This window comes from Piliocolobus tephrosceles, chromosome 16 (genome assembly GCF_002776525.5).
Source record: "Piliocolobus tephrosceles isolate RC106 chromosome 16, ASM277652v3, whole genome shotgun sequence".
In the NCBI taxonomy this organism is placed as follows: domain Eukaryota; kingdom Metazoa; phylum Chordata; class Mammalia; order Primates; family Cercopithecidae; genus Piliocolobus; species Piliocolobus tephrosceles.
In genome coordinates, this window is record NC_045449.1 from 75,702,691 (window position 1) to 75,718,698 (window position 16,008).

Genomic DNA, 16,008 nt, shown 5'->3' on the forward strand with positions numbered 1-16,008 from the left:
CATTCGGCCCAAGCCCCGCCCCCACCGCCCCCGCCCCGCCGCGCGCCCTCCGGCCGGCGCCCCACCCCCGAAGGCCGCGCCCCACCGCACCTCCGCGCGCGGCCAATGGCGTGAGCCCCTGACAGAGTCCCACCCCCTCCAAAAGCACAGCCAATGGCGTGTGCCGCGCGGCCCGAGACCCGCCTCCGGTCCACACCTGGCCTCTCCGCACCGTCCACACCTGGTGCCGGGATGGCGGGGCAGTGCCGCGAGGGGGCGTCCCACTGCCGCCACCTCCGGGAACCTCCACGGGGCGCTGTTCCAACCAGGGGAGTTTTTCTCTTAGTTATTTTTTGGCACAATAATCTACAGTTGTCCCTTCTCCAACCAAGGGGGTTTTCAGCCAGGACCGCGCTGCCAGGCAGCAGACCTGAGCCCGGGGAGCCCGCGCCGACCACTTGGGGACACTGGAAACCAGTGCAGAAACGTTTAATAGAAATAAAAAGGTCTGCATAGAGCCGAGGCTCGGAGCCACCCCTCTGCCGCACGTCCAGCACAGAGAGGGTTCTATAAAGTTTTCACACTTTTTCATTAAGAAGTAGTAGAAATAGGGTGAGGCCCTGAGACTGGCCTGGTGAGTGAGGAAAGGCCGCTGGGCGCTTCCACTCTGCCGGCCGGGGCTGAAATAACCCGAGTTCCGTTCTCACAGAAAGGTGCGGCTGCCACCTCTTGACATAGAGGCCGGATGGGCAGGTATCCTCGATGGCAAAGTCGTATCGGGGACAACCGCAGCAGTGCAAGGGGCTTCCGCGAGGACAAATGGCTAAAAATGTCACGGTGAAAACGTCATCCCCAAAGAGTTCTCACTAGACCCGTGGGGACAACCCAGCCTTCACCGTGACACTGGCCATCTGCAAAGTGCCAACTGTTCTTCATGGAGCACCACGTTACGTCACTTTCTTCCTTTTTATGCGTTTTGTGCAGCCCCTGCCAAACCAGCCCCCTAGGATGGGGGCCGAGCTAAGTGGTCCACCCCGGTCCCCAGGTGGGGCTTCCTCTCTGCTTCTGCACAGCGACTTCCGACTGTGGCTGCCTTCTTCGCCAGCACGCAGGGGAGTCGCCAGTGAGAAAATGGGATCCTGCCACCTGCCAAAAAGGGAAAGCGGCATCAGGCGGGCCTGGGAGCCTCTCACAGCCACACCCGCCCCAGCTCGGGAAAGCTGCCTGCGGTCCCTGCCTTCCCATCCCCTTCCCGCCCGTGTCAACTGCGGCTGAGCGCTGGTTGGTGGCAGCTTCATTGTTATCAAGCTGCAGAACGGATGCGGGAGAGGTCACCTCTTAGGTGGTGACTCAAAGGTCAGCACCCACACTAGCTTGGTCTCCTCAGAACTCCGTGTCCTCGTCCACCACTGAGCGGCCTGCACACACAGGACAGGGCAGCAGTGGCCCCAGGGCTGCCTCCGTCTCCAGGGATGAGTCACTAGCAACTCTGGGCCCGCCTTCCACTTGTACCGCCAGGGGCAGGTGGACCAGACCCTCTCCCCCTTCCCAGCTGACTAGGGAGGCGTGGCCTACAGATGACACCGTGAAGAAAGCATGTGTCTGACTGAGATGCAGAACCACAGATCATAACTTAAGATACAGATATGCACTGATAAGGAAAATGAGCTAAGTTAATGTAAAAAAAAAAAAAAATACAGTACACGATAGCCCACATCACAGAACACCACACACATAACATACAAGAAGTGCCAGGCCCAGAAGGTGAAGGGATCCTTAATTTCTTGAACCCTTTGATTAAAAGAAGTTATTGATTTCCCCTATAAGACCCTGAAAATTCACAGAGAAAGAGAGTGTAAACTTTTTACTCAATACATACACCAAGTCTAAATTATCACAAATTCTGTATCAAGGCACAGTCTGTTTAAGCTTTCCCAAAGTACGCCAACTCCCAAAACCAAGCACACAGATTCTGTCTGACCAGAGCTGCCGAGTGCTCGTCCCCTCGAGATGCTTCCCACCGGGCATCTTGGAGAGCTCCATGGGGAGGCCTGGAGCAGGAGCACGTGGGCAGAATCCCTCTCCCCGCGGGGACTGTGTGCCACATCAGCCAGGGCAGGAGTGGCACATGCAGGGTCTCCGCCAACCACTGAGGTCAGGCCCTATGGAGACCACCACGCTTCAGTCATGCCTCAGACACCACTGCAAACACCTCAGAGCTTCCTCCACACTCAGCTCACGAGAGAAGACAGACAAGGCCCAGCACACAGAGGTGCAGGGAAGCGGGCTGCTGCAATGGTCCACTCACCTGCTATAGGCGGGGATCTCCAAGCCCAGCTCGGCCATGAGGAGCCGCATGACATCATCACACTTCCCGTGTAGCTTCAGGGCAGCCCAGTCATCCTTCGGGGTCCACTGAGGACAGGGAAAGCCGAGTGAGAGTAAAAGCAGCCCAACCCTTCCTGGTGGCCTGTCAGCCTCGGCCCCTGTGGGTTCGGTCAGTGCTCCCTGAGCACCCACGGGGGCCCTATCAGACCGCCCTGGTGCATGGGTGTGGGGTGTCTCCGGCTCTGCGTTCTAAGACCCAGGTCTAAGGATGTGGCTCTCAGAACTCAAGTCACCTGCAAGTTCACAATGTAGAGTTTCGGCCGCCGGCTAGGGGGCTTGGTCATGCACCACAGGCGTGGATACTTCTTTAGAACCTGCGGAAACAGACAGACAGACACAGCACACACACAGGGGACAAGTTTGTAGAGTGCTGGGCAACAGAGCTGGATACCCTCGGGCGGGCGGGGGCTCGGCTCATTCCTGGTGTCATCGGCACGTACCTTCAGGCTAGACCCTAGACACAGGATGGTGTCTGCTCTGCTGGCAGCCTCAGTTGCCGCTTCCCAGTTCAGAGGCTGCCCCAACGTCCCCCGCTCTCCAAAGTGCACAATGGTGTCCCGGAGCTGGGTCCCACACTTGTGGCAGGTCCGGCCTGTCTGGTGTCTGTGGAGGGCGGTGCGTTCCGTCACGTCGAACACTCGCACGTACTCCCTGTTGGGAACGCAGGAGGTGCAGACCTGGAGGCAAGAGGGCACAGTGAGTGGGACCCGCCTGCCCGTGGAGACCCTGGGTCATCGCAGGACTGCTCACTTCAATGTACATGTTCCCGTGGAGCTCTGAGATGGCCGTGCGCGGCAGCCCACTTCTCAGGTGGAGCCCGTCACAGTTCTGAGACACCACATGCTGCACCTGGAAGGCAGAACGGGTGGTGACGGGGAGGTCAGTACTCAGCCACAGCGAGGCTGTTATGAGCCCAGCTGATGGCTCCCAAGACCGGGGGTAGCTCCGACCCCGCAGAGAGCCTTAGAAAGTAAAACACACAATAGGTCCAACCACCAGGACTCAAGAGGGCCTATGGTGGGGAGGGGCGGGGCTATGTCCTTCCTCCAGCCCTGATGCACCTGGAGTGGCTGGGAGGGCAAGAGGCTGCAGTGTCAAGGCAAGGATGGGAAGTGGCCCAGGGCTTTGGCAAGGGCCACTCCACCCCGGATCCATGCTCTCTTGGGTCATGACATTTCAGGTGCCTGGGGACCTAGGTAGGTCGACCCCTACACCCCCTTGGTTGAGGGTGTTCAGCAGAAGGTCCCCAGAGATGTCCTATAAGCCTCCCCTGTGACTAGGATGGCTTCTGAGGTCCACAGAAAAATGCAATGGAATCACAAAGGGGAAAGGCCACCAGCAGCTCTGAGGCTGAGGCTGGCTGTGGATGGGAAGGTTCAGAGGGGGCGCCCCCTTCTGTTCTGGAGAGGAAGCATGGGAGGATCAAATCTGGGGCCTAACCCACTTGCTGGGTGCTCATGATGGGAGTCAACTGGCAGACGGAGGGAGGATGCAGTTGCCCACTGGGCACCAAGCTGCTCTGCCTGGTCCCAGGCAAGTGTACCAGCCACCCAGGGCTCTTACCAGCTTCTGCTCATGCAAACGGGTGATGCTCATGTGGGTGAGGGTTGGCTCGGCCTCACTCAGGTCAGCAGCACTGCCAGGCAGAAAGGAAGGCAAGGTGAGGACAGCCGGAGCTCAGGCCCATGCTGCCTCTGCTCAGCCTACGTGGGAGGCCGCACCTGGCCCACTTACCTCACGCTTCTCCCTTTCTGAAGCAGTGTCCACACTCCATTAGGGCCCCTGTAGTCTGGGATAGATGCTGCCTGCATGTCGAGAAAAAAAGTAAGCCAAGTAAAAAGGCACCACCGTAGGTACTGGCAGAATTCCCAGAAACGGGAAGCCATTGTCGCTCCTGCCACATTCCAGGCCGGCCTGCATGTTGGCATCTATTCATTCCACAGGCTGACCTGCCTGAGCCCATATGAAGTGCACCCCAATTCAGCTCCTCCCTTCTACCTGGACTTCTGTTTCCCGCCTGGCCTGGCTCATCCTTCCAGGCTGCACGCAGCCCTGCCTGTCCCCGGACGCCTCTCTGGCACCGAGCACAAAGCTGGGATCTGTGGCACGTGTCCTCCACACTGCAGGGGAAGACCAGTCATGTTCCTAAGTGCCCCCAGGGCCGAGCCCATGGCTCACACATTTAGCAAAAGGTGAATCCCTAGGTGGGGGCAGGCAACTGTCCATTCTCACATCCCAGTGTGACTGTTCCTGCTCCACCTTAACAAAGGCAGAATAGGCCGGGCGCGGTGGCTCATGCCTGTAATCCCAGCACTGTGGGTGGATCACAAGGTCAGGAGATCGAGACCATCCTGGCTAACAGGGTGAAACCCCATCTCTACTAAAAATACAAAAATTAGCTGGACGTGCTGGTGGGCACCTGCAGTCCCAGCTACTTGGGAGGCTGAGGCAGCAGAATGGCGTGAATCCGGGAGGCAGAACTTGCAGTGAGCTGAGATTGTGCGCATTCCAGCCTGGGTGACAGAGCCAGATTCCATCTCAAGAAAAAAATACAAACAAACAAACAAACAAAAAAAGGCAGAACAACTTCTCCAGATGAGATAAGCATCTAACTTTCCAGGATTTCAATCCTGTGAAACAAACTGAGGCCCAGAGAGGGCACAGAAGATATGCCAGGATCAAGTATCTTCCGTTCCCTTTTGGGGACTCCTGACTCCTGCTTAAACTCAGAAAAATGCACCATCCCCCGGCAGTGGTTTGGACAGTCACATTCAAGATGGAAACCTCAGTTACACTCAAGATGAAATCCACAAGCTGCATGTGCTTCTAGTTGCCATTGGAAGCTCCATAAGAGGTCACATGACTGTTACATAATTACATGACTGGACTTTTTTTTTTTTTTTTTGAGATAGAGTTTCGCTCTTTCGCTCAGGCTAGAGCACAGTGGCACGATCTAGGCTCACTGCAACCTCCGCCTTCCAGTTTCAAGTGATTTTCCTGCCTCAGCCACCCGAGTAGCTGGGATTGCAGGTGTCTGCCACCACGCCCGGCTAATTTTTGTATTTTTAGTAGAGACAGGGTTTTACCATGTTGGCCAGGCTGATCTTGAACCACTGACCTCATGATCTGCCCACCTTGGCCTCCCAAAGTGCTGGGATTACAGGCATGAGCCACCGTGCCCAGCATGACTGGACTTTTACATGTGACTTGTGGAGGGAGGAGACCAAACACCAGGGCTCCAGGTATTTGAGTCAGCAGTGAACTCCCTTTCTGCATTCTTCCTGCTAAGCCTCTGCTCTTCTTTGCTTGGAGTGCCTCATTCGCACCTTCTCCTGTAAATCTCACCCATCCTTCAAGGCCCAATCAAGGCTACCTCCCACAAAAAGCCAACCCCGATAGGTTTCCCAACTCAAAGAGCACATAGTGTGTGTCTGGGTTTCTTCTAGTGACCCAGCACAGCCAGCTTTACATTATGGTTATTTGTTCACATACCCGATTCTTGTCACCTAAAGGATTCCTGAGAACAGAAACCACCTGGTGTTGAGATCTGCTACGCCTACGCATGACCAGCACTTCACACTCACCCATCGGATCAGATGGACGACGTGCCAGCTACACTTTCAAAGTTAGTGATGTCCCACAGCCCAGGATAACTTGTCAGTGAAACTTCTCAAAACACAATGCAATTCTCTCCTTCACCTGGTGTATTCCGGTTCTTACTGTGTCACTTTCTACTTATCTTCCCTCAACATGGAGAGAACACAGTGGAGAATCACGACAGCTTTGGGCTTAGCTCTGTCCACATAACCTGGGGGTGACTGCGAGCAGTCGGCTACTACACCCCATTCGTATCTCTGCTCCTTGTTTGTTTTTAACTGGCTGTACCACAAACCAAGCGTTTAAAAAGCGTTTACCTTAGGTAAGTTTTGGTCATTTCGTGTTTCTCTAAGAAAGGGAAAAAACCTTAAAGCTGCTTTAAAGGCGAGTTTTTCGCGATTACCGGAGCGCGTACTCCGTCCTGGGGTCCGCCCCCGCCTCCCTCCCTACCGTGCTGATTCCCGCGCCTGTGTAGACGACCAAGTATTTGGCGTTCCGGACGGCGCTGGCCAGCTCCCGGACTTTCCCTCGCAGCTCCTCCGGGTCGTCGCACACCTGCCAAGACGCCAGGGTGGTCACCGCCCCGGGCCGCCCCACCCGGGACCGCCCGTCGCCCCGGCTGCTCCCGAAACCGGGGGCGCCCGCGGCCGCCGCAAGCTTAACTCGCCTCCTCCTGCCGCCGCTTCAGGCCCTCGCGCCGCCGGCTCCGGCCCTGCAGCTCCGTTACCAGGTCCGCGCTCTCGGCCAGCAGCCGGCCCTCCTCGGCGCTGCGCTCCGCCGCCGCCTTTCTCAGGATGCGCGACACCTGCGGGCAGGCGGGCGGTGAGCGGCGGCGCTGGCCAGGCATAGCTGGACCAGGGAGCGACGGCGGCGTACCTGGCGGAGGCGCTCCCTCTGCTGCTCCTCCCGCAACCTCCGGACCCGCTCCGCCGCTTTGCGTTCCGAGCGGCTCAGACCCCCGGCTGCCATCGCTCCCCTGGAGACCCGCTCTTCCGCTTCCGCCTCACACGGCAGGCCGCGCTCAGGGCGCATGCGCAAGACGGGCCCCGCCCCCACCCACCTCTTCCGGCTCCGCCCGCCGCGTCGCCCCAAAGAAGCACCTGCCAGTCTCTTTAAAAGGTTTATTGATCATATACAAAATAAAGAAAACCTTATATATCACAAACATACACTATGTACAGCAATAAATACCCGGGGGGCCAGGCCCAGTGCTGCCCCTCCTGGACAATAATTTAGCAATAAATACTGCGCAGGGCAGGGGTGGGGCACCAAGGCCACTGCCCTGCCCGAGGTCAGGCCCCTGCCAGCCCTACACGAAGTGTGAGCGCTCGGGCCTCACCCCGCATCCAAACCCCAGCCCCTCCTCACTTAGATCTTTAGTAACCTCCATCCCACCCCAGCACATCCCGGGGTCTTCTCCCACACACACACAACCTCCCCTGGCTAGACCTAGGCAGGGCTGGCAGGGGGACTGATCAACTCTGCTTGGACCCACCTCTCAGTGCCAGGAGAGCAACAGGGCTGGACACACGGGCAGCCCTTGTCCTGTTGCCAGGAGAAGGCTTTCTGTGCCCACTCCCGTTTGGTTAAAGGCTTCAGGGACTAGCAGATTGAGGGGGTGGGAAGAAGGGCAGGGATGGGACACAAGGTTTGCTGGAGGGGTCAAAGCCCAACTGGGGTCACCAAGAACAGGGAGGTCTCACAGTTTATCGGGGACACACTCTAGCTCAGACTCAAGGGACACCCACGGTATCAAAGCTGCTGCTCCGGGGGCAGGGTGGAAATGTGTGGGACTGGCCCAGCAGGCACGGCACACACCCAGGACACAGGCCAGAGGCAGGACAGGCATCGGTCTCAGACATGCCCTGCCTCTGTGCGGCACTGATTATGTACTTCACTCTCCCGACCTGCTCCAAGGCCAGACAGCCAACAGGAAGGCAAAAATACACCAAAAAGAATTATTCAGTGGCTTCTGGGGGGAAAAATCGTTAATGTGTTGGTTCCTTTCACGAAACCACAGCTAAAAAAGTAACTCACAAGATCCCAGAGCGGAAACGGTGCAGCAGGCCACAGCTCAGACTTTCCAGATGTGGATGGGAGCTTTGGCCAAGTGGCCACTCCAGAGGGAGGCAGCAGGGACAACATGGGACCTGACCATCGTCCCAAAGCAGGCTGCAGCCGCTCAGGGCCGTGGGCCGGGCCCTGACCACCGGTCAGAAGTGTGCACGCATATCTGAAACGTGCACCGAGAGCCAAAGCCCCAGCAACACCAGCGCCACCTGGAGCAGCAGCCAGGGGCCTCACTCTCCCGGTGGGAGCTGACTTGTCCCTGCTGGGTATTCCTCTGAAATCTGAGTGTCCATGTTAGGATAAAGGAGGAGTTGGGGCAAAGTCAAGGTGGAAGGGAAGACATATATCACGGTTTACTACTTGGCGGACAAGTTTGAGAGACCTGGCCTTGGCCAAAGCCCTCGATTCGCTGTGTCAGCAAAACTGAGGTGAGAAGAGACCACCACCCTCTCAGTAGGAAAGCGGGATTAACAGAGATCAGAAGGACAGCACGTTCACGTCTGCACATGAACACAGCATCTATGTCAGGAAATCCAGGGGAAGGGGAAGAGGGGTTAGAGTGGCTCCCCAGGGCTGGCCTGACAGGGGATAGGAACACTCCCCTAGACCCAAGGAAGTCGCTCCAAATCCAAAGCTCTTGAAAGGAGGTATGGCCTCGCAACTCCAGAAGCCTCTTCTGCCAACGCACCCAGGACCTGCACCTCCCATTCCGTACGTGCTGACCCTTACACCCTCCTCTTCCGCACTCCCTTTGCCTCCAGGTCTGCAGCCTGGCAGAGGTGCTCAAAATGGAGGGCCACCTGCAGCCAGGACAAAAGTGGGGGCCGCACAAGGACAGGGAGGGCCTGTTTATCCCTGCTCCAAGGCAGACCATGACGTTTTCTTTATGGATACTTATGATATGATTCCAACTGACGCCTGGATTCTACTTAGACAAGATCAGACTGAGGGGAGGGGGATGAAGTCACTAAATGACATGAATCAACAGCCAAAATTTCCATTTTCAGGCCGACCCAGGTGGAAACAGGACTTGTCTCTGAATGCTTAGAGCAAAGAAAAGCTCATTCAGATGACAAGGGTTGATGGTACATCCCTGTTCCCATCTCATGGGCACACCAGGCCAAACTCTTGGATCAAAATCCCACCATCCACAGGGTTAAGCCCTGTCAGGCCAGTTTTTCATCTTACCAGCCCCCATTTGTGTGCTTTACAGGAGTCTGGGCCCCACAGAGAAGAAACCAGCAACCCTGGTGAAAGGCCAAGGCTCACATGGCCAGACACAGGGCTGCAGCCTCTTAGAGGTGGGTGGGGGCACCCCTTCCCCGTCATATGCCTATAAGGAGCCTCCTGAGCCCAGCCGGGAAGGGCGCCAGCCTCTGGCGAGGAACTGGGAGCAGGAGGCAGGTTGGGCCCCCAGAGGGAGGCACCTCCAGCAGAAGCCAAGCAGCTGATCCCTGGAAGACACAGACCCCAAAGGGAGGCAGAAGGCAAGCCCAAAGCCAAGAGCTGCCAGCGTGGACCAGCGGAGAAGAGGGACAAGACCGGCCCTGGAGACTGTAGCCCTTGTCTGCACTGGTGGATACTCCCAAGGCTCTCAGAGTGCGGCAGGGACAAGGAAGAAAGGGTTGCCCCTGGTGGGCCCCCAACCACTCTGCCTGGAAGCACCACCCGCAGCATGGAAACGCCTCAGGGATCAAGTAGGTGGTGAAACCTGCAGCCCACAGTGCGGGCCCCTGGGGTTCCCTGGCTGAGGCCCCACATGAAGCCTATAGGAACAAAACCGAGGCCAGAGGAAGACAGCCAGAGAACGCTTGGCCACAGCCCTGTGGCCACCCACAGTGACTCCTTGGTCCCTGCAACACCACCACCCAAGGCCAGAGGTGGTAGGTGTGGAGCAGTGTGGGGGGGCCCCAAGGGGCCCCCAGTTTCAGCTACCTGGCCACCAGATCAGCCCAAGCCCTAGACACAGATGTAGCCAAGGCTCAGTCGGGGGGGAGTGTGACAGAACCCCCCATCTCACCTCCTAGGGACCAGGAGCTGGTGGTGGGCACAGACGCCTTGAGCTCTGACGCAGCAGGTGCCACCTGGCACCCCAGCCCAGGTCCGGCAAGCCAGCAGAAGCAAAAGCACAACTAAACCCAAAAAACGAACACGGGAAAACAGACGCAAGAAGTGACACCCACAGGTCAAAGGTCACCAGAAGCACCAGCACTTTACCGCTGCACAAAACCTCACCAGGCACGGACGACACCACGGCACCGGCAAGAGACGGAAGCAGGAAGGGCAGAGGAGTAAGTCACTTTCGGTACAATTGCAAAAGATATCAAAGAGGACGGCCTTCTGGTCGGCTCACGGCTTGGCTTTTTTTTTTTGTCTTTTTTTAAACTAAGTTTTATAAATAATGTCTGATAACTCTGTGTATATAAAAACTAAACTCCAACAGCCACAAAGAGTTGTCCGTAAGTTTACAAGAAAGGGATTTTTTTTGTTTTTTTGTTTTTTTTCTTTTTTTTTAACTAGCAAAGTTTCTATTATACTTTCTTCCCTTTTCCATTTATATGGTCAAATGGTCTTCTTGCTTGTTTTTTTTTTTCTAAAAGACAGTTTTATAAATACTCTGCAGCTCTTTTTTTCTTTAACTTTTAAACATATAATTAATTTAATAACTTTGTAAAAGGAACTTCTCTCTTTTAAATAAAGGGCTATATAACCACACAAATAGGTCATGTAAACAGTGACACGGGACCCATCGCAGGGCACACTGGGCTCACCCTCACGTAAGTGCACAGCCAGCGATTTGGTCTTGTTCAGTGCAACGGGTCAGGCCTGAGCGCACAGCCCTTGGCCCCAACTGCACGCCCCCAGCACCACTGTGCCCAGGCTGGTGGTCCACCCATCAGGGCCTTCAAGGCTGCCCTACTCTCAGAGCAGAGCCCATCTCTTTGTGCTGGGCTAAGCTGAGCTGCCCTCCTGGGGCTAAAGAGAGTGAATCCTTTCCAGCCCACAAGCCTGTGGCCACTCGGGAGTGGAGGGCACACTGGAACCCTCACTGCTCTGGGACACGAGGCCCAGCATGCCTTCTCCTTCTCTTTCCCGCAACTCTCTCCAGTCCATTCCCACAGCACCAACTCTGGACTCCAAGACTGCATGGCCCTGGTACAAAAGGGGTTGGGGCGACCCCACGTCACCGCCGAACTGACCAATCCCAACATACAAAACACACGACGACAATGACGAGATCCAAGGGGCTCAGCCCGGCGCCCCTGGGGCACAGGTTGTGCTTTGCAGGGAAGAGAAAAGGGCGGAGAAGAGAGGGAGGAAAGAGAAGAGAAGGAAACAGAGGGACAGGGCAGCCGAATTCGCCATATGCCTAGTGGCCCCGCAAAGACCCGCCTGGGCAGACGCGCGTCCCTACGATCGGGCATCCGTCTTAGACTTTACTATTGTGATGACGCTGGTGGCGGCCACCTTGCCTGGGACGAGGGGCCCCAGGCCGGCGGCAAGGGGGCCCCGGGCTGGCGCCACGGGGCTGCGGGCCACCGTCCGGGCGAAGGTCTGCAGCGCCTCGTACTTGGAGCGCAGTGCGTCGAGCTCCAGCTTCATGCTGGCGTTCTCCGAGGCCAGCTTCTCCACCTCCTGCTGCAGCTCCGCCTTTTGCTTCTCCAGCTCCTCCTTCTGCGTCACCCGCTTCACCCGGCAGCTGGCCGCGTAGCCGCGGTTCTTGAGCGTGCGCCGGCGCTGCTTCAGCTGCACGATCTCCTCCTTGGACAGGCCACGCAGGTGCTGGTTCAGCTCCCGCACCGACATGGTCACCAGCTCCTCATCCGTCAGGCTGGTGCCATTCTCACCCGGCTCCCGCTTCACCTGGGGCACAGTGCACAGGGTCACAGGCCAAGCGGGCATGCCCACTGTGCCCCCCAACCCCGGGCCTGAAGGCTCCTGTCCCTGCCCACTCACCTTCAAGGCCTTGTTTCCTTTATTGGGGGTCGTCATAACCCGGGGGCACAGCGAGCAGGCGCTCTCTGCAAGACATGGAGCAGAGGTCAGTACCCTGGAGACCACCCTCGCCCCCCACCCCAGTTCACAGAGCTCTTGCCGCACAGTCCACCCCAGTCTGCTGCCCAGGTGCCCAGCCCCCAATACCTGATCGGAGGCAGCCCTTGGCCTCGCCCAGGCTAGGCTGAGCTGCTTCCTGTCCACCCTACCCTCAGAGAACCAGGTGGGAGGTCAGGAAGGTCTGATGGGAGAAGGGGAACTGAAGGCTGTTAGGGAGGCAGGCGCAAGACAAGGGGCGGGGGAGAGATTAGAAGGAATAAGACGCGGGAGAGGCAGGCCTAGAAGGAAGCCGGGAGCTTTAAAAATAACCCCAGCACTGCCCCAGAGCACGGCTGTTCCTGGCGAGTCACGCTGACTCAGCACATTGCCTCCCGCTCCCCCGCCGCGCCCGCACTCCCTGGGCCCGCCAGCCAACAGCGCCCCAGGAGAGCCGCAGCAGAGCTACTGGGGGCCAGAAAGGCCAGCCTGACCAATAGCAGGTGAGGGCCAGCCAGTGACCCTGTGTGTGCATCTTTCCAGGGTCCTACCTCCTACAACTACCTCCCCTGAGCTGGCCTGGGACAAAGCCCCCTGCTCCCTGGGTGCACAGGGGCCCCACTGGGGACCTAGCCAGAGAGGAGGCTGAGGGAACCCCGAGTCTCCCAGTCTCCTAACTTTGAGAAGCTGAGGGTGGGCCGTCCATCTAGCTCTGGTCTGTTGGCAGGACTGACTAGGGAGTTCCCCCACCTTCCAGGTGGCAGGCCATCAGCTGGGAGGAGCCTGGCCCGAGGCCCCTCCGGCCCTCCCAGTCTGCCTCCTCCACTGATGGAGTAACCATCCTGTGGCTTTGGGTTGCAGGAAGCAGCCCCTGCCCCACCCCATCCAGGGTATTTCACAAGGGCTCCCACAGTGAGCCACCCCGGGGCCTGCCCAACTGAAGGCTGGCGGAGTCAGCCCCTCCGAGTGGCAGCCTGCTCTCTGGTCCCTGCCCCGGGTCAATTCCCACAAGGTCAGGGAGCAAAAACAAAAGTGCTGGGGAGGCTGGACTAAACAATCAACTCTCACCCACTGGGGTCCCTCCAGCACTCTGCTCTCACTTTCTTGCTAAGGACATTTCTGTGCACCTCATCCCAGAAACCCATCTGGGATTCCCAGCTCAGTCCAGCTCCCACCAGACCCTTGGGCATGGACCCCACTCCATGCTCCATCCCCCACTTTCCAGGTTTGATGCAGACAGATGGGAGTCTCCTCTAGCCAGGAGCATTTCAGGAAATTATGGGCTGGGGGCTTCTTACTCTCACCAGGGTCAAGACGCCACCTCACTCAGCCTTGGCAGGAGGTGAGGCTGCAAGCCCAGAGCAGGGAGGGGAAGCCAGAGACCCCTCTCCACAGTCAAGCCAGCTCAGAAGCAAGGTCCCAAGACTCCAGCCACTGGATTCTTCCAGATAAAGGATGGGGAAGACCTGAGCTGGAGGTGAGAAGGCCCACAGGAGCTCTTTCCTATACATCTGGCAGGACACTGCCCCAGGAGACAGGCCCCCAGCCTTGAGTCAGGGTGCAGGGACACTGCCCTGGCCCCAGCTTCTCCCACCCCCATCGCCCCCACCCCTGCTGCTAAGCATAATGACAGCGGTGACTTCCTGAAGAGATCACACGGAAAAGTGCCTCCTCGACAGATTTTGCCCTCCGCAGAAGGCCTGAACTCAGCACAAGTGCAACCCATCGCCTCCTAATCAAAGGTGTGCCTGGGGCGGGGGAGGGGCAGGCCTGAGCACAGCCAGTGCTTTCAGGCTCCTGGCCTGGCCTCTGGCAAACCGGGATACACAAGACACAGGCAGAGCAGAGACAGCCTCAGGAGCTGGGCTCAGAGGGACCATGCAGGGATCCCAGGAGCTGGACTGAGGAGAAGCTGCCCCAACCCCAGTCCTCCTCCAGCCCTCAAGGCTGGCCAGAGCTGGGTCCTGTCACGCGCCCTCTGCTCCCGCAAAGGCTAAGCCCACCTCACACAGGAGGCACAGATGGTCAAGGCTCCGCAAGCTGCCAGGGTACCTGGTCCACCCATTCACACTGAGAGCCAGGAAAGGGAGAGAGATCTGGGAGCTCCGTCTCCTTTGGCTAAAGTAGAAACTCCCGTGCCTGAACAAAGACAGCCCCGCTCGGCTGCACAGCCCAGTGGCCGAAACTCCCTGGCACTCACGGTCTCTGCTCTATAAGCTCTCAGCTCGTGAAAGTCACTCTTTGAACAGAACCTAAAACTTAGTTTCCACTGATGCATAAGTGACTGAGAAGATGCACATAAACGCCCCTCCAGGACCCTGACATTTTCCCAGGGCATCAAACTCTAGGTCAAAGGTCAGCTGAAGCATTGAAACATCTGGAATCTATAAGCCCCGGGCTCACTGAGAGTGGAACTGTGTTTGTGTGCATGTGGGTGTGCGTGCGCGGGGATGTGGAGGGAGGATCACTGAGGGCAAACCACAAAGTAGCCTAACCCAGCCATAAACTCCTGGGCAAAGGAAGTCTACCTTCGTGAATTTCCACACACCCAAGGAAAGGTGGCTCTGGCCACATCGCCCCCAGGCTGCCACTTTCTAAGCGTCCTGCGCCAGGCCAGACACCCAGCAGGGCCACTCCCTTTGCTAACTTCACACAACACTGAGACCCCATTTCAGGTAGGGGCAACTCTGGGGTGATTGGGTGCTGCGTTCTGCCACCCTGTGCCATCCACACCAGCCCATCTGCTGCACCCCAAGGCTAGGCACCCTGAAGCTCCCACCACCTACAGTCTCAACCCAGACTCCAGCGCCGGCTGGGGAGAGAGGCAGGGCTGCTTCCTTCCCCTTGCTGTTTCCTGGTAGAGCTGCCCCTGCTTCCTCCCCACCCAACCCACTGTCACCCAGGGCTTGGTACACACACCGCTCTTTCTCCCAGGGCCTCGATCTCTAGCCAGGGGCTGTCCAACCAGGCCAGTCCCAGGGAAAGCTGACTTCCCCTTTGGCTAGCTCGGCCCACCGAAGCTCCTCCCCTCCCTCACTCAAGGAACTATTTCCCAGTTTGGGAAACTGCTCCAGACGTGGGACCAGGACCAGCTGCCGGAAAAGAGCCGCCTAGGAAGGGGTGGACCGCCCGGGGCTTCACCTTTGACCCCGGGAGAGCACCTGCAGCGAGCCACCCCCACTTCCTCTTCAAGCACCCCTGCCTTCAACTGGATCGCTCCGCGCTCACTTAAACAGGCACCCCAAGGCGCCGGGCCTGGCCCCCTCCCACATCCCCAAGGCTCCCTCCCACCTCCCACTGGCGGCCTTTTAGTCCCCGAGGCCCCTCGCTCCAATCCCCTCCGATATCAGCTTGAGCACCGAGTGACCTCATGCTGATGACTCAGCAAGTCTCCCTCCGGGCTCTGGCACGCGACTGACGGAACCCGAGCCCGAGCCAGGGGCAAGGTCTTCCCCGCAGCCCCCCACCGCCGCCCCTCCTCCCGGGCTCGTCGCGGACCCCCGCGCCAAGCGAGCGCTGACGCGGCCACCTGATGAATCAGCAGCTGCGGGCCGGGCCGCCGGGCCCTGGCGCGGACCCCCGGGTGCCTCACTCGACCCCACCCTTTCCTCCCGCCGTCCGGTGCCCCTCCCTCCAGGACGCCCGGGTCTCCGAGTCCGCTCCGCACTCGCCCGGCTCCGCGGGTCCGCCGCCGCCCGCGGCCCACCCCAGCACCCAGGCGGCAGGGCCAGGAGCTGGCTCCTGACCGCTGGGGAAATCGAGGCACGGGCCGCCAGCAGGGTGCGCGGCAGACCCGAAACCAGCGGGCCCCGCCGCCGGGCCTCCAGCCGCCCGCCTAGCTCCGGGAGGAGCCCAACCCGCGCGCCTTCTCGGCCCCCGCCGCCCCCGCCGCGCCGCCCCCGCCGCCCGGGCCCGCCGCCGCACTCACCACACTGCGGGCCC

At 58.6% G+C, this 16,008-nt stretch overlaps 3 protein-coding genes across 7 annotated transcripts in view; 1 reads left to right on the forward strand and 2 right to left on the reverse strand.

Annotated features, from left to right (window-relative positions):
* Window positions 1–452: 452 nt before the first annotated feature.
* On the reverse strand, window positions 453–7,000 carry SIRT7 (sirtuin 7). Its single transcript, XM_023211535.1, has 10 exons — window positions 6,841–7,000; window positions 6,632–6,769; window positions 6,415–6,519; window positions 4,102–4,172; window positions 3,931–4,003; window positions 3,118–3,216; window positions 2,808–3,044; window positions 2,601–2,681; window positions 2,288–2,394; window positions 453–1,125 (listed from the first exon to the last, which is right to left on the reverse strand). The coding sequence occupies exons 1-10, from the start codon at window positions 6,994–6,996 to the stop codon at window positions 927–929; spliced, it is 1,266 nt and encodes a 421-aa protein (XP_023067303.1). The 5' UTR covers window positions 6,997–7,000; the 3' UTR covers window positions 453–926.
* Window positions 7,001–7,071: 71 nt separating this feature from the next.
* MAFG (MAF bZIP transcription factor G) lies at window positions 7,072–16,002 on the reverse strand. 5 transcript variants are annotated; one of them, XM_023211538.1, is made up of 3 exons: window positions 15,995–16,002; window positions 11,992–12,056; window positions 7,072–11,898 (listed from the first exon to the last, which is right to left on the reverse strand). In XM_023211538.1, the coding sequence occupies exons 2-3, from the start codon at window positions 12,025–12,027 to the stop codon at window positions 11,446–11,448; spliced, it is 489 nt and encodes a 162-aa protein (XP_023067306.1). In that variant the 5' UTR covers window positions 12,028–12,056; window positions 15,995–16,002; the 3' UTR covers window positions 7,072–11,445. The 5 variants fall into 5 exon arrangements, with proteins under 5 accessions (XP_023067306.1, XP_023067307.1, XP_023067304.1 ...); XM_023211539.2 differs by lacking the exon at window positions 15,995–16,002 and adding an exon at window positions 14,984–15,313; XM_023211536.1 differs by lacking the exon at window positions 15,995–16,002 and adding an exon at window positions 12,745–13,680.
* Window positions 15,599–16,008, forward strand: part of LOC111542537 (basic proline-rich protein-like) — a 2,803-nt gene continuing 2,393 nt past the window's right edge. The window contains exon 1 of the mRNA XM_023212075.1: window positions 15,599–15,687. Within this exon, the coding sequence (XP_023067843.1) occupies window positions 15,599–15,687 (89 nt within the window). The remainder of the gene's footprint in view (window positions 15,688–16,008) is intronic.